General features: G+C 34.8%; 2 protein-coding genes across 2 annotated transcripts; one reads left to right on the top strand and one right to left on the bottom strand.

Annotated features, from left to right (window-relative positions):
* The first annotated feature begins 1,234 nt into the window (after window positions 1-1,234).
* Window positions 1,235-5,195, top strand: LOC104609736 (uncharacterized). The gene is made up of 3 exons (XM_010276111.3): window positions 1,235-1,374; window positions 1,519-1,635; window positions 4,733-5,195. The coding sequence occupies exons 1-3, from the start codon at window positions 1,297-1,299 to the stop codon at window positions 5,000-5,002; spliced, it is 465 nt and encodes a 154-aa protein (XP_010274413.1). The 5' UTR covers window positions 1,235-1,296; the 3' UTR covers window positions 5,003-5,195.
* An 11,120-nt stretch (window positions 5,196-16,315) lies between these two features.
* LOC104609735 (putative acetyltransferase At3g50280) lies at window positions 16,316-18,205 on the bottom strand. Its single transcript, XM_010276110.3, has one exon. It carries the CDS (start codon window positions 17,903-17,905, stop codon window positions 16,556-16,558), a length of 1,350 nt encoding a protein of 449 aa, XP_010274412.1. The 5' UTR covers window positions 17,906-18,205; the 3' UTR covers window positions 16,316-16,555.
* Window positions 18,206-23,361: the final 5,156 nt, after the last annotated feature.

Genomic DNA, 23,361 nt, shown 5'->3' with positions numbered 1-23,361 from the left:
GGCATTTTCCACCTTGAGAGAATGAAATCAAATCAACTGTTTACATCCAACGGTATTTTATCAAAAGAATCTAACTATCTCTGAATTTCCTTACCTACCCATTTAAGATGCTACTCTCTCTAGCTACTGCCTCAGGCCCTCAACTGTCCATTTATATATATCAACTCTCTCTCTCTCTCTCTCTAATTTAATTCAGTAATTAACTTGGCATTATATACGACACTTGGATATGTATCTTGGGAAGGAAATTCTTGACCAGAACTGCAGATTTACTAGATTGCAGGGATGGAAAGGTTACAAAGATGAGATTTAACAAGTATATTAAAGCTTTTGATTTCGAGATTGTCTCTGAATATAAGAAAGCTGAAGTTGAATAAGGTCAGTTTTGGATGTATAGATGTGGATGGAAAAAGAAAACAAAAATAAAGAGAGGATGAGTTCAGAAGTTGTTTAATTAAGCATGTGATGCCTCGACCAGTTGGGGTTCCAGACAAAAATGGAAGCTAAAAGAGAGCCTCGTGATGATTTGACCGACCCTCCCTCCACTCCATGACTTGATCCCATTCCTCTCTCCCCATGCAACAAACAACCCAACAATCCTTCTCTCTTCTGGATCTCCCTTGATGCTGAGACTCTACCTACGCTATTGCTAGGCCTAGGCCCCCAATAAAGCCGAGGCTCCTGTTCTAACTTCTGGTTAAAGCTGCAACTCCCGCCCACTTTTACTAAATACCCATCAACTGCGTCCATATTAACTGCAGCTAATACAAAGAAAAAGAAAATCTGAATTGTTCTGTTGTGATGCAGCTTTTCTGGTAATTTGGTGCATTGCAATTCGTCAAAGGAAATGCAGACTAATATAATTTGTAGAAAAACCATGTAGATTGTTGATTTGTTGTGTGTTACTTTGTAAGTTAAATAGGTGAACAGAAAAATTAAAGGACAGTGATTTTGGCACCTCCCATTTTAGCTAATTAAACAGGTCCAGTGTTGGTCAAAAAACACTTCTGCTCTGTTGTAAGATTGTAAGACCGAAAATACCCTTCTGCAGTTTATACTAACCTCTATTTATTTTTTGCTCATTCAACATAAAAAAAATAAAAAAGGTATTCAGTATTCACACATCAGCACTCAGATGACTTGTGTTCTGTAGTTTATCAATCGTCAGGGCTACTTCTGACATTTTTCCGTGGCACTTCTGTAGCTTGGCATACAGAAGACCTTTTCTGAGCTATAAAAGCCAAGACTTTATAATCAAATACAACCTAAAACTCATACACAACGAGAGAGAGAGAGATGGCTTCTAGACAGCAAAAGAGAGTGGCCTTCCGCCGGAAGCTTCAAATACTCCGGTCCCTCACCAGCTCGAAATCGGTATGTGATACATATACAACATCTTAATTTCTTTTCTTCTCCTTGATCAATTTATGTTTATGTTATCATTAATGGTGGTCACAAGCAAGCTCGTTATTGTGGGGTTTATCATTTATGTTGATGACGCTGGTGTTGTTCGTGCAGGTGAGGAAGAGTTCTATTATCAGGGATGCTTTTAACTACATTAACCAATTGAAACTCAAATTGGAGGCACTGAACCAAGCATACGGAGACCACCTGAAGCAAATTCAACTCCCCACGGTCCTCTCTCTCTCTCTCTCTCACGCACGAAAGCACATACCACACTATATTTTATTAGTATATAAATTAGTTTTCCATGTACTGGTGTTTGATAAGGAGCTTGAAGACAAATTACTAAATGCTTAGGAAAAAGAAAATTAGTACAAGTGGGTGCAGTTCTAATATCTCTATACTGCTTCGATACCTGTACGGACATTCAATGGAAGAAGGAAACAGTCCAGCATCGGGTCCGGGTCCTTCAAAAAAGGTTTGCATGCACCGGGTTTTATAAGAACTGGAAACCCAAAAGAATATCTCCAGCTAACACCATTTTCCATGGTGGATGTGCCTGTGAGGCGCCCATTTGTGAGGAGTAGATCCCTCTTCAGATCTACCCACGTAACATCGCAGTCATGCATGGAAATGTTTTGAATGCACAGATGTAGTGTTTTATGGGTAGGCGTGGGGTAGAGTTGTGGCTTGTGGGTAGGAGATCCAGAGTCGCTGTACATGGGGAATATCTCACCATAAATAACAACGTACAAATCCGGAGGATGTTATCGATATGATTGGCTATAGTGATATGTGGATAGGGTTCTTGTAACTTATAAGTAGGTAATCCTTAATCCAAACTGCTTATAGACTAGTTTATTTCGAAATTGAGTTGAAACATGTAAGATTCTTTTATCGACCATTGAGGCTGTATTTGGTTTGATAGAAAATAATTAAGAGAGAAAACAGAAAGTTAAGGGAAAGTTCTTTGAAGAAATTTCCTCTTTCAACTTTCTGTTTCTCTTTTATTTTCAGTAACCTTTAGAAGCTTAAGTGACATTTGATAAATCTAAAATCTAAAATCTAAAAAGTTAAAAAGATATTATTTGTCTAAAATCTGAAAAGAAGCATAGGTGCTTTTCTACTTTTTAATGGCTCTGAATCCATATGTTTGTTTGTGTTAGATCAACCCTTTATCATCTGAAATTCATTAATTTTACTATTTTACCCCATATAACATACTATTTGGAAATGTTGAGTTCAATTCACATTATCTCATAAAAAATTAATTTTCAACTTCGAAATAATATTGAAACAATACAAATAAAAAATAACAAATTAAAAATTACTAATTAATAAATAAAAAGATTAAAATAAAAAAAATAATTAATGACTATAAAAATATTAAAATAATTAATAATTTACATAAATAAAAAATAAAAATAATTTTTAAAAATTAATGAAATAATTAAAAATTACTAATTAATAAAATAATTAATAATTAGTAAAAATAATTTATAATTAATAATAATAATTATTATTATTACACATTGAACCGCCGCCGCTGGAAACTTGTAGCAGCGGTGACGGGAAGACAGAGAGAGAGAGACAGAGAGAGATCTGTCGCTGTTGAGAGTTGCAGTTGCGGTGGTATGAAGACAAGAGAGGGAGAGAGGTCGAATGGGGTAAGGGTATTTTTGACTTTTGGCCACGTCTAAAACGTGTCTGAGCACGTTAAGTGATGGGCTTGAGTCTTAAAATTTCAGATCTAAAAAAATCTTTTCAGATCATATTTTAGATGCAACACCAAATAAGCATTGCATCTGAAAAGCAGATATTTCAGATTCAGACATCTGAAAAGTGTTATCGAATACCACCTTACTGAATGAACTAATTAGCAAACCAGCTCCTATTACATGAAAAGTTCTATGATTCCAAGAATAAGAAATATATCAAAAACTTTGAGGTTCGACTATGATATGAGAAAAACAACTGACTAATAAACTGAAATCACAAACGTGGAAGCAAGTAAGGTGTTATTTATCAAAATTCATGGGTGGGTTTTGATTGGTCAAAACTCTTATCATATCATATCTTTTCTGCATCATAGATTTTCCCAAAACTTTGATCAAACAAACATGTGATTGTGAAAAATTAGCTTTAGGTAACGATTAGTACATGCTTAATATGTCTTCTTTACTTTTAATAAAAAAATAAGCATGGTTTTCAAACCGCCGTTCACCCAGATGGTCGGACCGTTTGGCCCGGGAGTCGTCCAAACAACCGGTTCCATTTTACCCTAAGCCCAATCCCTAGCAAAAAATCATTAAATCAATCAATGACCTATTGACCCGAACAGTCAAAATCGACCTAAAAACCAGTGGCTAGAACGGTTCCAATTCCAAATCATTTTTTAAAACATTAAAATTTAGCATATTTTACGGTTATGTATAATCTATTAAAATATGCAATATTTATAAATATAATTAAGAAAAGGATTTACTAGTGTGGTGAAGAGTAGAGCTTCTCTACATGAAGCCACTGGATTGGCCACATGTTCATTTTCAGACTAATTAATAATTAGCTTGTAGACTATTGAGAGGTCTAATTTTTTAATATAAAATGAGATTATTATGACAAAGTGTTTTGAGACAAAATTTGTCTACTAATGGAGAGCAAGTAGTAGAGAAGCTTGGAGATCCTTTCAGCTCTAAACTAATTTGTCACACGTAAGATTCCTTGATTCTTTAAACATCATCCCATACTTTTTAGAATCCATAGAATGTATATACATACTATGGGTATATGCATGTACGTATAATACATTTATATGAAAAGTTGATAATTTTTTTGCCTTTAAAAAGGTATGTAATTCAATAATGTTTTTTGTTCAAAAATATAAAGAAAGACATTTATTATATACAAATATTTGTTTCAATCTCAATTTTATTTATTGGCGTATCTTGCAACTGGAATGTAAACCAAACACAACCTTAGGGTTGTATTTGGTTGAGAAACATAAAGTTTTGTTGAGGGAAAATTCTTTCAAGGGTTTTGTGAAGTTTCTAAAGAACTTTCAAAATTCGTGTATTCGCATCTCATTGGGAGTGAGATTGTGGGTTGGGTCGACTTTTTTTTACCAGGTGTAATTAGATGGGAAATTCTGGCCTGAATAGTTTGACATTTACATGTAAGAATTGATTTGGGCACATCCCAATGAAAATGAAATAGATGGAAAAGACAAAAGTGGGATGTGCCAATCACACCTTTTATTTAAATTAAATAAATTAAAAAAAAATTAACATTGATAAGTTATATATAATTTTTGTTTATATTGGATGAACAGGAAGTGAAAGTAGAGAGGATTGAAAATGGTTTTGTAGTTGAAGTAAGATGCGAAAAGGGGCCAGATTTGCTGGTTTCCATCTTGGAGGCCTTCGAGGATACCAGTCTAAACGTGCTCCAGGCTAGGGTTTCATCAAACCATTGCTTTTGCATGGAAAGCATGGTAGAAGCTCAGGACCAAGCATTGGATGCTCGAGATGTGACTCAAGCCGTTCTCAGGGCAATTTCAAAGCAACGCGGAGAGGGTAATGGGATTCAGGGTTTTATGTAAACTAATGAAATACCCAAGAGAATTAGTGGTTTAATTTCTTTCAGTTTTTTTTTTTTTTTTTTTGTGTGTGTACAAATGCTTCTTAAATTCCCAACTGTAGGTGGCTGGTCCAGACCATCAATGTTTTTCACTTCCCTCTTTGTCAGGTGTCAGCAATGTGTTGTAGAATAGAGATTTCATGCATCTTTATTGACTTTTGGATTTCGAAGACCCAAATTTTTACGTTAAAAAATTTTACCAATTACTTATGGGATGGGTTAGGGTAGACTTGGTCCTAAACTGTTACGTTGTAAATGTGCAGAACCAGTTCAAATTTGGCCAACCCATTTTAAATTAATTTTAGCAAATTGATCCGATAGGACCCAATTAGTTTTTGCAACTGTGCTTTAATTATTTGATAATAAAATATTCATTTGTTAAATTACAGGTTTGAGCATGATAATATGATAACATTACAAATATACCATGAGAAAATAGGTATTATAGTTTTAAGTGCGGACCTCAGACGGGCTGGGCTTCGATTAAGGTCAATCAAGCCTAACCTAAGAATTGAGTCTTAAGGTCTAAAAGCCCAAGGTTAAGTCCAATTTTTCTAACCCATCTCCAACCCACATTGAAATTTGGTATATTCGACTTGGGTTTGGGTAGTAGAGGTCAAATTCACACTGGTCAGTCAGTTTACATTCAATTTTAATACATATATGTATATGTATGAATGTATATATATATATATATAGTGTATGTATGTGTGTATGTATGTCTACATGATATATATATGAATCTATGATCAGACCTGTCTTGGATTGGACCAGGCTAAGCTCGGGCTACCTTAGGGTTATGCTGGGGGCCAACCTAAAACATACAGAGGCCCAAAGTTTTGGATGCAGGCCTAGCTGGAGGACAAAAAATCAAATCCCAGTACTTATAAAATTGTGGGCTGGATCTAATACACTTGAATTGGGCCAACCCAAGTATACCAATAATACTGGTTCTAACCCAATTATAATTGAGACTTTGCATGAAAAAATATATTACTCTACAAACCCAATACTTGCTTTGCTTTTGGTGTAAAAGTTAAATCCAAATGTTGAAATACCAATAATACTTACTGGCACATATAAGGGAGAATGACTGTTCAGCACACCCTAAGAATTCTTATCCTTACAGTACAATTGGGGTAGGTACCAGTTCAGAATTGATGTCAATACACAGGCAGATATTAATATTTTAGGATAAAGGTATTTGTCATTTTAGATTGTATAGAATTGCAGTACCATGATTGAATCACTTTGATTCAATATAACAATATATTGAATCTATGGAATCTATTCAGCCTAGTATCTCCACTAATAATATAACAATATAGGTTCAGACCCATAATTGAGTCACTTTGATTTGGTTCTGACCCATGATTGAATCACTTCGATTTGGTTCTGTTGATCTACCGAATCTGTACAATGCCTTTTAACATCTCTTTTCTCAGGCAGGTAAGTTAGGCTATGTTTGCTTTGATAGAAAATAGGAGAAAAAGAGAAATTGAATGATAAGTGATCTGCCCAATTCCTAAACATAGGACATCGGTCAGCATCGGTCAGCATGGGCATCGGTCAGCATGGGTCAGTAGGATTCTTGGGCTTCTCCTTCATATTAACTATCCCATCTAGGGGTGAGCATGGGTCAGTTTGGTTTGGTTTCATGGTAGAAACTGGAACCTATCCTAGAGGGGTCAGTTCTAGGTTTTTGGAACCAAAACCAACCTATGAAGGTCGGTTCCAGAGTCGGTTCTGGCCTTGGTGGTTCTAGGTCCATCCGTGGAACCTGTTCTTTGCATACTCTCCCATTGAAAAAAAAAAACATGTCCTTTAGAAATTTGATTTTCAATAAATATGATATATATAGTTTAAAACTTATATTATCTTTGTTGATTAAATTGAGTAAGTTAATATATAGACAATCATTTTATAGTTCAATACTTATAATTTAGGGAATTCTTGAACAATACCATGACCTTGAAGGGTTGTGTCAAGTCAGTCCCTGAACTTCAAAATGTATCTCTACTGCAGTACCCTGAACTTTCAAATTGTGTCTAATAGGTCCCTACTGTTAATTGACCATTAGTCAACACTGTAATGTGACGTCAAGTGTGCATTAAATAATTTCAAAATGGAAAAATTACCTTTTATGATATTTTCTAATCATTTTACCGATTTCGTCTAAGTGTCAAAGAAGAAAAAGGAAAGAAGAATTATGAAACCAGACAAGTGATTGTCCAGTAACAGTTGATCGTTGAATGGGAGAGCTTGAAAAGGGGAACGGGAGCTCCAATAGTTGATCGGTGTCTAGTTTCATAACCCTTCTTCCCCTTTCCTTCTTAAAACACTCAGAAGAAAGGGGTAAAATGGTCAGAAAAATATCATAAAGGGTAATTGTGCCATTTTGAAATTATTTAATGCACACCTAATGTCACATGACGATGTTGACTAACAACAGGGACCTATTAGACACAGTTTGAAAGTTCAAATACTATAGAGACATGTTTTGAATTTTGAGGACTAACTTGACACAACCCCCAAAGTTTAGGGTATTGTTCAAGAATTTTCCCTATAACTTAAATTTAAATTTTGTAAATATTACCTTTTATAGTACATGGTACTGTATAGGGTAAAACAAATCATATTTCTAACACATGTTAATGGCTTGACCAATCCAGTAGGATTATACAATAACTAGTCTAGACACATGTTGTGCATGGGCTTTATTTATAAGCAAAATTGAAGATGGAGCTCTATGACATTTCCAATTAAATGGTGTACATTTAAGTTCAATTCAAGTATTATTTTTTGATTATGTCTAGTTTATCCAATCACAATCGAAGTTGTGCTTTAGTGAGAGTGGCCAATTTCTTATTCTCAAGATAAATTTTGATGAGGGAAGATTTGGCCCTCTAGTGACAGCACGCTATGTGGCAATCCCAGAATCATCGCATGACACCCCAACACCACGTAGGCAATGACTTGCCTTTACCAAAATGATGGAGACCTACTCAAAGCCACGTCGAATGCGCCTCGCACGCCCTAAGGGTGCTTCACCACCACCTTGTCATGGCCGACCTATAGACACCTCGTTAGGATTGGGACGGCCTCCTTAGGACCAAGCTTGAGACCTCGACACAAAGGGAGACCTCCCACCAAGGTCTCACCAACCAGACTGAGGTCCAGGTAGCAACCTGCATTAGGGGTGCTCACGGTTCGATTAACCAAACTGTGGGCCTTTTTTTTTTTAACCGAACTGGTACTACCGATTTTTGGAAAATTGGTAATTGAAAACGAACAAAAACCAATCGGTTAACCATTGGAACGGTTTGTCAGCTTTTTGATTTTTTATTTTTACAATATATAAATATATAAGAAAAAATTATAAATATATATAAAATATTATATTTTAAATAATAAATAATATATCATATATTATAAATATATTTTATATATAATGCATATTTATTAATTTATAATATATAAAAAATATTAAATATATATAATATAAAAAATATGTATACCAATCAGTTCAGTTAACTGTCGGTTTTCTATATTGGTTAATCGAAACCGAACCAGTACCTTCGGTTTTCTAAAACACCGAATGAAACCGAATCGACTGATTCGATTAACCGATTTTTCAATTTAATTTTGGTCAGTTTTTTTATTTTTTTTGCTCACCCCTAACCTGCATGACATGATGGTCAACCTGCCTACACCTCCGCCGACTTGACAGAGACCCAGCTAGTAACCTACCTCTGCCCACCTAACGGAGTCTCAATTGGTGACCTATCTCCGCCGACCTCACAGCATAAGATCTCGATAGGACTAAGTCGGAAGAAGAGGCAACCTACCTCCGCCAACCTAAGGAAGACTAAAATGATGACCTCATCATGACCAAGCTAGGGACCTCGGCATTAGGGGCGACCTCCCTTGAGACATTGTCGACCTAACTGGGACCTAGTTGTTGACCTGCCTAACGCGTTGGACGACCTCCTCCTTAAGCAGGCTATCATTTTTTACGTCCCCGAGATCACGACGCCACGTCAAAAGAGCCGGTTATCACCCGCCCGCTTCGGGCATGACTGGATAAGCACCACCCGCTTACGTGGAGTCCAACACTAGGTGTGAAACCACCTTCGAACCAAACAAACCAAAGATCTCGAACGTGCTTCATGAGCCTCACAAAAGCTTGCCTATATAAAGGCGTTCCCTTCCTCAGAAAAGGTATGCACGATTAGCACTCACAGCTCTCTAGCTCTCTCAAAACTCTTTGTTGACTTGAGTAACGGAATGCCCACCCTGGGTAAAGCAACCCAGACACTTTGATCTCTTTCTTTGCAGCTTAGCTATGCAACTTACTTAGTTCGGTGTCCGAGCTGTCTGCTAGTAGGGAACACCAGATCGTGTACTATCAATTAGTGCCATTTGTGGGAACACACTACAGAAAAGCTAAGTTCTCATCCGTTCTCTGAGCCTCAAGTAATGGAATCCTCAAGTTACAACAACAATGCCTGGATTGAAGGAACCCCCATAAGGGGGAAGAATTAGAATGATCAACTCGAACAAAATCTCTCAGTCCTAAAGGTGAGGCCGCCCCTCTGGTCGATCCCTCCATTCTCACTGCAAAAGTTGACGGCCAACAGATTGTGAGACCGCCTTCACAAGTTGAGCCCTCTATGTTTCCCATGGGAGTTGATAGCCAACTGATTGTGAAGCTTCACTTGTAGGTTGAGCCCTCCATGGTACTCATGGGTGTTGACGACCAACAGATTGTGGAGCTGCCCCCGCAGGTTGAGCCCTCCATGATTCTCGTGGGTGTTGACAGGTTAGCCCTGTATGATTCCCGAGGGAGTTGACGACCAACAAACTATGGAGCCACCCCCATAGGTTGAGCACTGCATGGTTTCCATGGGTGTTGATGGCCAACAGACTATGGAGCCACCCGCATAGGTTAGCCCTGTATGGTTCTCATGGGAGTTGACGGCCAATAGACTATGGACCCACCCTTGCAAGTCATCCCTACCGAGGTGATGAGGTGTGTGTATGTCGAGGTGCTAAGAGTAAACAGGCCTATTAATATTTCGGCAAGGTCAAGTCGACGTAAGAGGCAACATGATTCTGTTGACTTGATTGAGACCCACTTTGGCGAGTTGGACGAGCCAACTCACGATACATGCACTTCATCGAAAATCTACGAATGGGAAGCCAAACCACATTTAGCATTAAGGCTCCCTCAAGACAATCTATTCGAAATATGACAACAGCAGATGACCGACCCACGCTAAGCGCATGTCGGTTCACTTAAACATGCAACATCATCCTTGTCCTCGTTGACAACACCCTCATTGGTATCATTCTCATTACCCTCTCCGCTATCCTTCACTTCGGTTTTAGGCTCCACATCGACCTTATCGGCCACCCACTTGAGAACCAGCTTGAGGGACACCGCGCAAAAGTCTGTGAGTGGAGCAACCTAAGGAAGCATGGCATAATTTGAAGACCTTCTTGACGGTGGGCATGGTGAACTCTGCTCTTAAGGTACTTGAGCAAATGAAGAAATTCCTCGATGGCTACATCCCTAGCTCAGCGGATGTCCTCGAAGTGCCCATTGTGCCTCTCCTCATATTGATGAGTTTGCTCTTGCACCCAGTGGTGAAGATGGCGATGTTTTGCCTAGTGTCGCATTTAGCCCTTAGAAATTGGATCAACGCAAAAAAAAAAAAAAAAAAAAAAAGAAAATAAACAGTTGAACTATAACTTTGGGCCAGAGACGTGCAGCAAAGTACTCCCTTCGCCAAGCTAACCTCAACTCGGGAGTGGGGGTAGTTGATGAGGGCAGATTTGGACCTCTAGTGATAGCGCGCCATGTGGCAATCCCAGAATCATCACATGACACCCTGGCCCCATGTAGGCGATGACTTGGCTTAGATAAAATGATGGAGTCTTACTCTGAACCACGTTAGATGCGCCTCGCATGCCCTAAGGGCGCTTCATCACCACCTTGCCATGTCCAACCTATAAACACCTCATAAGGATCGAAACGACCACCTTAGGACCAAGCTTGAGACCTCAGCACGAAGGGAGACCTCCCGTTGGGGTCTCACCAACCAAATTAAGATCCAGGTAGCAACCTGCATAATTCTCCTTAACCTTCTTGGACAAAGGTAAAAAAACTAAAGTGAAAGTAAAATTAATGCATTACATCGACATTCTTTATTTGGAATGGTAACAAAAGGAAGGTATTTGCACTTTTTTTCAAAACAATAAAGGAGATTTTTGTTACACTGGGGAGTTTCATAGGATTGTTAAAAAATCCAAAGAGGTTTTTATAATTTTTCTTATTTCTAAATAGAATTTAAATTGATTTTAAAATAATTAAAATATATTTAAAATTAATATTTTCTATTACCTTTTGAAACTAGTAAAACTTGAATTTATTTAAATATATTAAGTTTTTATTGAATTTAAATTCCTTATGAAATTTAGTTAACTTTATAAATTTATATTTTAAGCAGAACTTAAGTTGGTTTTAAATTATTAAAATTTAATTACAAAACTAATAATTATTTGATAATGTTGTATTAGTTTTATATTAATTTTAAATTGATATAAGATTTTAATTTGTCCTATTCCTTTTATTAACTAAACTCTTTTTATTGTATTGATAAAAATAGTTGTTATCAATAACAATAATTAATAATTATTTTTACTTTATTTAAGTAACTTACTAAATAATTTTTATTATGGTTAATTAATTTTTATTATTTTCAAATGAAACATAAATGGATTATAATTTTAAATGGAGGTAGATTATTTGGCACAATAGTATATAGATGAGTATCTCAGTTTCAATATAATTAATCTTTACTAATAATTGTAGTTAATGTATTTTATGCAATTTAGTGGATTAATGGAGATGAAAGAGAATTAGTGGCATGAGTTATTGAAGGAGAGAGTTAATAGCATAATTAATGAGGAAAAATTATTAAAATAATTAATGGAAAAGAGGAGAGAGAGTGAGATAATGGTGTATTAATGAAGAGTGTTAAAAGTCTTAAAGGTAATTGGCCAATTGAGTTATTTTGTTCAATTTTAAAATTAAAAAATTCAAAAAAAAACAGAAAAAAAAGAAAGGTGCCTTGAGAAGAAACAAAAAAAAAAAGATAAGTGACTTTGAGAATAAAACCACAAAGTAGGAAAGTGCCAGTTTGGCACATTCCTTTTCAATATATGGACATAGATTTTTTTTCACTATACATAGATACATTTTTTCTGATAGAAAAAAATAATACCATATTAAAAGAAAGAAGCTATAAATTGTTCAATACAAACCGGAGCCCCTCCATAAACAGTCATTTACAAAAGACTTGGCTTTTTGTGGTAGGGTGTAAGCAGCCATATTACAATTCTTAAGAAAATATTCATACACCACTGACCTTAAATATTTTTGGGCACACAAAATTTGATCTATCCAAAAATTATACTTTCAAGCTAAGCCATAGGAGTGAGAATTGAGAGAGTCCACAACATTCTTTGCATTATATAAGATTAAATTGGATATTCATTAAGAATAGCCTTCCAAATTGTTCGTAATTCAGCTGCCACCGAATCCTTCAATGTGCCTCTTATACCACTTGCAGCCATGATAAAATTTTTATTGCAATAAAAATATACAAGGTCCATAAGTAAATCTACCCTAGTTAGCAACATCCCCTTTAATGGAACATAAAAAGATTCATCCTGAAATTCCAAGCATTAATCTGTGAATTAGCAGAAATTTGCACATCAAGACTTCGGCTAAGCTTTGAAGAAATTTTGCTAAAATTTTCCAACCAAGAGAAGCAAAAGTTGGGATTTTCCTAAAAATTAAGAGGCTGTTTGGTGTTGCTGAATGCTGAACTCTTAATGGGTGTCATACACTTTCAGCGATAAAGTGGTCGTTCGGCTCCACTTATCACTAAAGAGTGGCAGAGCATGCTTGGCAATACAGTCCAGACGATCAACAAATATATTCGCTTGACCATCAGACAATTTTGCCCTTTTGAACATTATAAAGTTCAGGGACCCATTGGACCGACCGCCCCGCCATTAACGACGTTCATTTGATGCTAATCAACCGAAGACGTTCAAGATGCTGCTGCCACACTAGAGGAGAGGTTGGAGGTTGTCGCCGGAGGATATCTTGGCCACTAATTGCCGTCTGATTACTTATCGGAATGATTTTGAAGAGGTATGTCATTTTTCCTCTTCTCACACTAGTTGTCTTAGGCAGCCGACTAGACGAAGGCTGAAGTAGTAATTTCCAGTCACCACAATGAACATTGTTGGATCCCTGTATTGGCAAAACAAAATAGAAAATAATAATAAAATTATAATTTCATATATGATAGCAAAAAAAATATGTGTATGCCTACCTACATATAATATATAACTGATATATATACATATAGAAAATTATTAGTATAAAATATAATATAATATATAATAAAGTAAAAATATAATAATAAAGAATAAATAAAATAACAAAAAATATTAAAAAAATGGTAATATGATAGATGATAGAAAAAAAAAGAAAATGGCTAATTAAATTAAAGGTTGTGTTGATATTAGAGCTAATAAAATATATTTTATGTTATTTGTGCAATCAAATTATAGTAGTTTCATTATTGTTGATATATATATATATATATATATATATATATATATATATCTCGTCCAAACTCGGGGCAGCTTTTATCTCGTCCAAACTCGTCTCTTCCTTACCTCTGAGCTCGGGCAGGACACGGGTGGCAGTTCGGCAACTTCGCCGGTGCCTTCGTTGTTGAGTGGGCCTGGTACTGGCGCTGCTAGCCTCCGTGTTGCCGGGCTCGATGGGCCCGGAATGCTAGTAGTCTGCTGCCAGGGCGCTGAATTGGTTCTCTATGAGCGGGAACTCGGGCCTGGAGCGCCAAGGTGCTGACCTTGTGGGCGAGGTTCCTGACCCGCCTGCGAGCTGCGAGGCGGGGGGATTTTTCTCTCTCTTCGGCCTGGGGACGAGGCCTGGCTGTTAGGGGGGTTCTGGGGCCGGGAGGCTTTTCCCTGGTGGGGGCGTCCATCCTATGGGGAGGCCTTAACCGGCTTCGGAGCAGGGTGCCGAGGTGGAAGTAGTGGTTGGTTCAGAGGCAGTTGGGGGAACTGCTGTTGATAGTGATACTGAGAGATGTTGTGCAGTACTTGGTGCTGCTGGAGCTGGTGTTGCTGGAATTGTTGCATTTGGGCTTGCATTCCCCGCATGCATTGCATCAGGTCATCCAACTGGTTCGGGCTGGTTGCCAGGGGAATGGCAGTTGGTTCAGTAAAAGTTGTCTCGATAGGGAGAGGAAAGGGGATGCTCATGGCAGGAAGGTTTACGGGCGCCACTGCTTGTGGCGCATTTAAGCTAGGGATCCCATCCACCAAAAGGGGGATGGTGAACTGTCCGACGCACACCACGGGGACTTGAAGTTGTTCTCCGATGGTGTTTGTCTCCGTGCCACGTCCGGCGTTGCTGGAAGAAGCCATGAGTGTTGGGGTTTTTGGAGAAAAGAGGTTATGAGAGTTTAGAGGGAGGCTTTTAGAAGCGGTATCCCACAAACGGCGCCAATTGATGGTGCGCAATCCGACTGGTCCTAGCTGTCAATGACCTTGCTTCTGAACGGAGCTACAGGGAGCCTGAAACAGAGAAGATGAGGAAGCTCCGGGGGGAACCCGGTATGAATGCTCCGAAGCTCAAGTTAGAATTCTTTCTTAGGCAAGATAAAACCAGATGGCGCAAAGTTCACATACCTTGTTCTTGGGGGGTAGGGGGCCTTTTATAACCACCTCGTGCACTCACTTCTAATCTTCTGTCAAGTCGGGTATGATTACCTCTGGGCTCCTGCCAGTTCGGGTGTCATCCCCTCTGCTGGACAGAACCGCCACTGCTCCCTTTTGTCGGAGCCGTCTCTGCGACTGGCGATGACGGTGGCAGGTGATTGTTGAAGTGTGGCTGTCAAGCGTCAGATCCCAAGTTAGTCAGGTGCGCCGCCCTTGGATACGGACCTCCTCAGCGTCAGGTATGGTACGTTTGTTCAGTTCGGCATCCCGGAGGCGAAGTGCTGGAGTGGCGAGCGAGGTGAAGTCTTGAGTTCGGATAGAGGAGTGTCTCGAACTGCCATGAGGCGGGCCAGTTCGGGTCATTGCCTTGTGTGGCTGGGGCCTAAGGGAGAGTTCGGGCTCCTCGTAAGGAGTTCGGGCTCTTAGTAGGGAGATCGGGCTCCTCGTAAGGAGTTCAGGCTCCTAGTAGGGAGTTCGGGCTCCTCGTAGGGATTGCTGGTGGGGAGTTCGGGCTCCTTGTAGGGAGATCGGACTGCTGGTTTTCCTCCCTTTGGTGCTCGCGCCCTGGGCGTGCTGTTGTGCCAAGCAGTTTGCCTTTGCCACGTGTTGAGTGATTACGAGGTCGGGCCAAATCTTCCTTCATCAATTACTATTATTCATATTACTATTAACGAATATTAATATTATTATTAATTAATTATTACATATTACTTAATAATTTGTTATTCATTAATGATTAATACTAATTAATCATTGTTAAGTATTAATTGTTAATACTCAATAATAATATTAGATAGTATTATACAGTTATTAATAATATTAATAATCAATAATGCATAAATTAACAACAATTGAAATTAATTAATAATAAAATTATTTAATATGAATAATTTTAAACAATAATTAATAATATTAGTAATTTATAATAATAAGTTAATAAATAATAATAATTTATTAATAATAATTAGAATAATTAATTAATTAAGTAATAGAAGTGACACAAATAATTAATTAACAATTAATAATAAATTGAATATGAATTAATCATAATTAGTAATAATAATTAGTAATTAGTAATTAGTAATAATAATTTTTAATAATTAATTAGTAATAATAATGAATTAATAAGAACAATTATTATTAATTATTAATGAATTAGTATTCATTATTAATTATTAATCATGATACTAATTTTTAATATTACTTTTTATTGAATTATATAAACAAAAAATTTTTAAATAAAAGTTAAAATGAACATTTGACAAATTTTAGAATTTAAAACAATATTCTCCACATTTAAAATTTAAAGAAAAGAATAATTCACCAAACAATATCTCTTAAATATAATTATTATACTTTTTAGATATCAGACTTTAAACCAAACAAACAGACCTAACTCAAGTTACTTAATGATTTGGCTTGGAATAGTTTAACCTATAACTTATCTGCTCCGACTAAAAATCTCCAATCAAGTTTATATTAAGAATTTCAAACCGGAATACTGGATGACAACTTATTCCAACTATCGCAAAAGCCAACAAATCAAATTATTAATATATGCCACATCGATCAATTGCACGTGATTTTTTTTTCTTTTTGGAAAAGTACAATCAAACGGATAACCAATGACCAAGTGGTGCAAGTTTCCATTCCCATCAGAGCCCAGCTGAAAGCTGTGGAATACTTAATTAATGCCGGCAAAAGTTGGGAACACGGTGACGGCGTCCATGAACTCCGCGTCATCTCCCAGCACCATCAACGTCTGGGGCGAAAGGCAGGCTTCAACATCGACGCTCCCTTCACTCCTCCCTTGAAAAACCGTAATCTTCCCATCAAACTTGTTTCCACAGCCACTGCGCACCGCCAGAGGCCTTCCCCACCCTAGATCATTACCATACACATTGAACCTCGGCGAGCTCCCCGTCAATAAAAGATTATTATATACTATACTATCCATGGAAACAAACTTAGGCTGCTTCGTCTGAGATTCTACCAAACTCTTCTCTGCTGTTGGATCATTGTGCGACGCAACGACCTGGTTCAACAGCCAGGCCGCCCACCCCAGACCTCGATCTAGCAGCTCCCCTACCTTTGCCGTTGCCGTCCCTCCCTCCACAAAGCAACCAAAGTGTTCATCAGGCAAGGGCGGTTTCAACCTAGACCGTTTACCTATAATCAACCAATAACAGATCTCTTGGTCGGAGTCGAGGCCTCGGGCACGGGCCACAGATCGCCAAATATGAGCCAATATTGCTTGCAGAGAGGATATCCTGTCCGTCCCGCATTCAGTATTGGCCTTCGCTTTGAGACTTGCGATCTTTTCTTTGGTAAATTGAAACACTCTCTCTTCCAGTGGTGGTGGGGTATATCTCACCGAGAACTTTTCCTTGTTAGAGATGGAAAAGCGGACGGGACAATTTGTACCAGTAGGAAACCAACGTTGGAGAACTGGAGGACGCGAGATACGATCAGCACCCCTACAGATCTCAGACCAGGAATTGAAGAAATGCCAGAACGATGTGCCGTCGGCAACCACGTGGTTAACGGTGCATGCTACGAATATGCCGTCGGTTAATTCCGTCACCTGCACGGCGAGCAAAGGTTTGGTGATGCCTTCAAAGTTGACCACTCCGTTGAGGGGGAAGAAAGAGTAAACGACTCGAGGTGTGTATGGTGGGTCGAGGATGTCGGCTACGGTGAAGTCGGCACTGGCGTGAATGAACTCTGCTCCCGCATCATTGCAGTCGATGAAGACAGACATGGTGTCATCGTCGTGCGACGTAGTTGCCAAGCGGCCAGCCAGTGGAACAAAGAAATCCAGAGTGCGAGAGAGAGAAGTTTTAAGCAGATTGATCACTTCGTTTTCCTCTTCTTTGCCTGGTCGGAACGTGGGTTTGAGATAAAGAAGACCCTTTTGGATGTAATGGACGGGAAGAAATCGGAGATCCCATTGATTCAACTCGATCCTCTGAATTGATTCGTGGGGATTCGCTGGTTGAACCGTGCATTTGGAGATGAAGCGAACCCTTCCCATCTTCTGTCTCTGCAAACTCTTCTATCCTCTGCTTTCTGCGAACTTTTCTTCGGGTTCTAGCAGGTGATAGGAATCATAGCAAACGGTATGGGCAGCGGTGCTCTTAGAATGGTGCTCTTAAAATAAGAAATAAAGACGTTATGGTCAGAGCAAACGGTAAAACTTCCGTTAAATTATTATATTTTTATTTTTAAAATTAAAAAATGGTAAAAGTGAAAAAGAGAGAGGGACCCAAGAGGTTATCTTGAAACAATATATGTAGCTTGCCGTCTGTGCTTAAATAATATATGTATTTTCATGTTGCATAAAACTACAAGTGGTTCTCTTGAAATATGAAGCCTAAGATCTCTTAGAATCCAAAAGTGAAGTTCAGGGAAAATGGTATTGCTTCAACAAATTCCATATATATAACGATGATTGCATCATCTTCTCTCCAAACAAACACGAAGGACTGCATACCTCTTACATGATTATCAACACCAAGGGAAAGTAAAATCAGAACCAAATCCTTTATTATCATGGTGTGATGTTAGAAGACCGAACATCTCAGTCGTTCGATTCCTGACTACAAGTTGCAGAGCACATTCTGAAATGTCGGGAATTCATGTTTTAAATCTTACAATCCATATATATATGTATATATATATTTTTTTTTTGCATTATTTTCTTCATTCATATTTCTTATACTGCTAATAGACAGAGAGTTTGGCCATTCGCTTCCTCGATTACAATTGCAGCAACTTTGTTCTTGTCGTTTTTGGATTGGTGAAGAAGAAGACATGTGACTCATTATTGAACCTTTTGAAATTTAAAGAAGATTGAATCCCGGTATATATTTAAGAGTTCCACTATAAAGATTCAGGGAACTAAACAAGTAGATTTTCCACCCCCAGCTTAGGCTTGGGAGAAAAAAAGGTCTTCTGTAAGCCATTAATGGTGGATAACATTATGCTTTGACGGTGTTTTTATTTGTAATCTGAAGTCAGGAAGTCTGAATAGACTTGATGGTTTTCTCCATTTATCTTTTTTTTTTTTTTAACTTTTTTAGAGGTTTAAAAAGTAAAGGGTAAATTTCTTAAACTACCTAAATTGACTAAGTGTACCTTTAATGTTTGAAAATTGATTAATGTTGTCATAAACTGCTCGTATGTGCCATCACATGATTGTTATGACTTCAAAAATACTCAGTTTACCTTTTTATGTTTGAAAATACTCTTTTCGTTTTGGAGAGACGATTTTGATATGGGCTCGAAGCTGGTTATCTCTGGCACCGGCATCTGCATCAATGTATAAACATGAGAAGGAATGAAACGAGAGAACATTTCTCTCTCTCTCTCTTTGTGTCTGTGCCTGGTATGCTGCCTTTTCTCTTCTCTTGGAAGACCCTACGGGACTGACTGGTTTGTAAGAAGAGAAGGAACCATGGAGGAGAAAGACTCATCCGACACAACCCCCCACTCCAATGGCAAGCTATGAGCAGGCGGCAAGTTTACTTTAAGTGTAGCAAGAGTCCTATTTGTTAGTAATTTGTCACTATTGCATCACAACTTAGAATTGTGAGTGATTCTAAGTCCACTTTAAACCTAATAATTGGGAGTGAAAATGGGAGATACATGATTGATTAAAACAGGACTCCTGGAAAGCCATTTGATGTGGCCAAGGATGGATGAAAATAGAGGAATTTGATTGGTCAGATGGAAAAAATGTGGAATTAAAAATAAAAAATTCAAAAAAAGGAGTAAATTTATTGACCACTTCGTTTTAATATATATATATATATATATATATGTATAGATTATTCTCCAAATTATCTCTAATAAACTTTAAAATATTTATTAAAAACACAAAAAATAATTATAATACATTTAATAATATTCATATTATTAATAGTTTAAAATTTTTACAAAATTCATCATGAAATTCTGTACTAACATTATAAATTATGATTTTGCAGATTATTCAAATTAAATACTATTAAAATATTATTTCAATAATATTAAAATCTTAAATTCAAATAATGAATAATTTAAATATTTTATATACTATTTAAAATTTTAAATAATGAAATAACGAAATTATGCAATAAAACAAAAAAATTTTAAAATAAAAATGATAACATAACATTCAAATTAATAATAATTTAATATTTATACAAAATTAATAATGAAATTATGTAATAATAGTATAAACTTTAAAATATTTATTCAAAACACAAAAAATAATTACAATAGATTTAATAATATTCATATTATTAATAGTTGTATATTTGTAGAAACTTCATCAAAAAATTATGTGCTAACAATATAAATTATCATTTTCCACATTATTCAAATTAAATGTTATTAAAATAATAGAAATTTAACATTAAAATAATAAAATCCTAATTCAATATTTCAATAACTGCATATCTTAAATAATAAAATACTAAAAATAGCTAAATAATTATATAGTAAAATATTTAATTATTTAAATATTTCAATAACTAAATATCTTAAATTCAAATAATGTTTATTTTTAAATATTATATATTATTTAAATACTTAAATAACTAAATATTTAAAATAACGAAATATATAACATAAATATATTTTAAATATTTAAAATAACGATATTATGCAATAAAATGGAAAATCTTAAAATAAAAAATCATAACAAAATATTAAAATTAATAATAATTTAACATTTTTACAAAATTAATAATGAAATTATGTAATAATAGAATAAATTATAATTTTATAGATTGTTAAATTCAATAAATAATTAAAATTATAGAATTTAAATAAGGATATTGTTTACATAACTAAATAATATTTCAAATAACCAATTTCACTTACATCAATTAATAATTCTTGAAAATTAACTTTGAAAAAAATAACATTCATTAATAATTATTTTAAAATCTTAATCCATATTGATTATATATTTTCAATAATTATGTATAAATCTATATTTGTTTTGTTATTTAAAGAAATTTTTTAATATTTATCTTTTTAAATTGAATTTGTTATACTATTGTATTGTTATACTAATATTTATCTTTTTAAATTGAATTTTTTATACTAATATTTATCTTTTTAAATTGAATTTGTTATACTAATATTTATCTTTTTAAATTGAATTTGTTATACTATTGTATTCATTGTATTTTTGTTGTACTTTATACATTGATATTTATTAGAAATTAAACTATTATTTGAGATTACAATATTTATTGACTAGCTTAATATATTTTTTAGTATTTTTGTATTTTTGTAATTATTCTAATTATTTTATTTTTATTAGTTATTTATTTTATTTTTGTTATCAATATATTTTCAATAATTGCGTATTTTTGCTATAAAATTTTAATAATGATTGAAAATTAAACTACTTTTATTTATTAGATTAAAATATTAATTTAGATGAAATTAGGGGTGTTGATCACAGCCTAGTTTAGTTTAATTGTAGGCTATTTGGCCAACCAAATCGACATGGTCAAGTTGAGGAGTTGGTTACTCGGAATCTACTAACCATTAGTGAAAACCAACTAAATCAAGTTGTATTGGTTTGGATTGATTTTCGATTTGCTCATTTTTTTTAAATAGTTAAAATAAAGAAATTATGTAATAAATTTAAAAAATCTAAAGAGTAGAAAAGTAATTATAACATAATATTGATATTAATAATAATTTAATATTTTTACATAATATTGTAAATACTAATTGTACTTATATCAAGTAATAATTCAAGAAAATAACTTTCAAAAAAATTAATATTTATTAATAATAATTTTAAACTCTTAATTTGTATTTATGATATAATTATATATACTAAAATTAATATTTATTGTATTTCAGTAATTATTTATTATATTTTGTGATATATGTATTTTCAATGATTACATATAAATTTATTTTGTTTTGTTATTTAACAGAAAACTTTCAATAACTATTGGAGATTAAACTACTATTATTGAAATTTTTAAATTTAATTTATTGTACTTATTGTATTTGTTGTCAAGGTTTTTAAAACTGAACTAGATAATGGGACGGTTAGAAGTTTGGTTCCCTAATTGAACGGTCTTACCATTCGAACCAAACAGACGACCCGTCTTACCATTCGAACCAACATTTTTGGGCAAATTAACGGTTTGGGGCAAAACAGAACCGATCACCTAACCGATTCCTAGTTTTTCGGCTCGATCGTCCAGTCCAGTTCAACTTTGTAAACCATGTTTATTGTATTTTGTTATAACTTATTAATTAATATTTATTAGAGATTAAACTATTATTTGAGATTATACTATTTACTGACTAAGTTATTATATTTTTAGTACTTATTGTATTTTTGTAATTATTGTATTTTCATTATCAATATATTTCCAATAATTGTGTATTTTTGCTATAAATTTTGAATAATTATTGGATATTAAACTGTTGTTATTATCAGAGATGAGACTATTAATTTAGTTGAAATTATGAGTGTATATGAGTTGGTTCAGTTCGGTTGTAGTCTATTTGGCCAACCAAATGACCTGGTTAGGTTGGGGATGAGAGTTGGTTAACTGAAACCGACTGACCTTTTGTAAAAACCGACCCACTCAAGTTGTATCAGTTTGGGTCGATTTTTGGTTTGGTTAGTCAGTTCAAAAGATTTAAACTTAAAAAATAAATTTATTTTTAAAATTATAGTACAATTATTAAAAAAATAAATTTAAAAATTAGATTTATGATATAAAACATTTTAGATTAAGAAATATGAGAAATTTCTCACTTTTCCATATTAAGAATTATATTTAAAATATAAAACATTAATATATATCCATGGTTAGGTCATTCAATTTTGGTCGATTTACAAATTGCTAAAGTGAAACTGATCCAGCTTGGTCCAATTAGGAAATTTTTTAACTAAAGCCAACCTAAAATACTAGAAAACTGACCAACTCGAGTTGAGTTGATCGGATTAGTCAATTTCATTAGTTTGATGAATAAACCTAACTGAAATTAATTATTGTTATTTTTGTATTATAAAAAAAATTTTAAAAGTAATATAGAAAACATGAATAATTATTAATTATTTAAAAATTTGAAAATATAAAACAATTGTATAATCTTACGTGTTTCTATTAGGGTCATTTACTAGAAAACAAAATTGACCAAATATAGCCAGTAGCCAATAGAGTAATTGCCTATGTCTTATTAAGGGCAAAAATGGTTTTTTTTTTATTTTTATTTTCTTTTGATTAAATTTATTTGAATGAACATTAGGATCAACATGTCATTTTTTAGTGTCATCTAATGGAAGATTGATTAAATCCATTGTAAATTATAAGTGGTGTTTTAGTAAAATACTAAAGTATAGGTAAATTTTAATAAATCCATAAAACTATAAGGGGTATTTTAGTAAATAACACTTTTTATTATTTAGTTTTTGCTTAATAAATCCGTCCCCACTATTACATTTTAAAACATATTACT

This window comes from Nelumbo nucifera, chromosome 1, assembly GCF_055504915.1.
Source record: "Nelumbo nucifera cultivar China Antique chromosome 1, China Antique-T2T, whole genome shotgun sequence".
NCBI lineage: Eukaryota > Viridiplantae > Streptophyta > Magnoliopsida > Proteales > Nelumbonaceae > Nelumbo > Nelumbo nucifera.
Note: the sequence above shows the minus strand (reverse complement) of the source record. Positions and strands in the feature narration are given on the sequence as shown.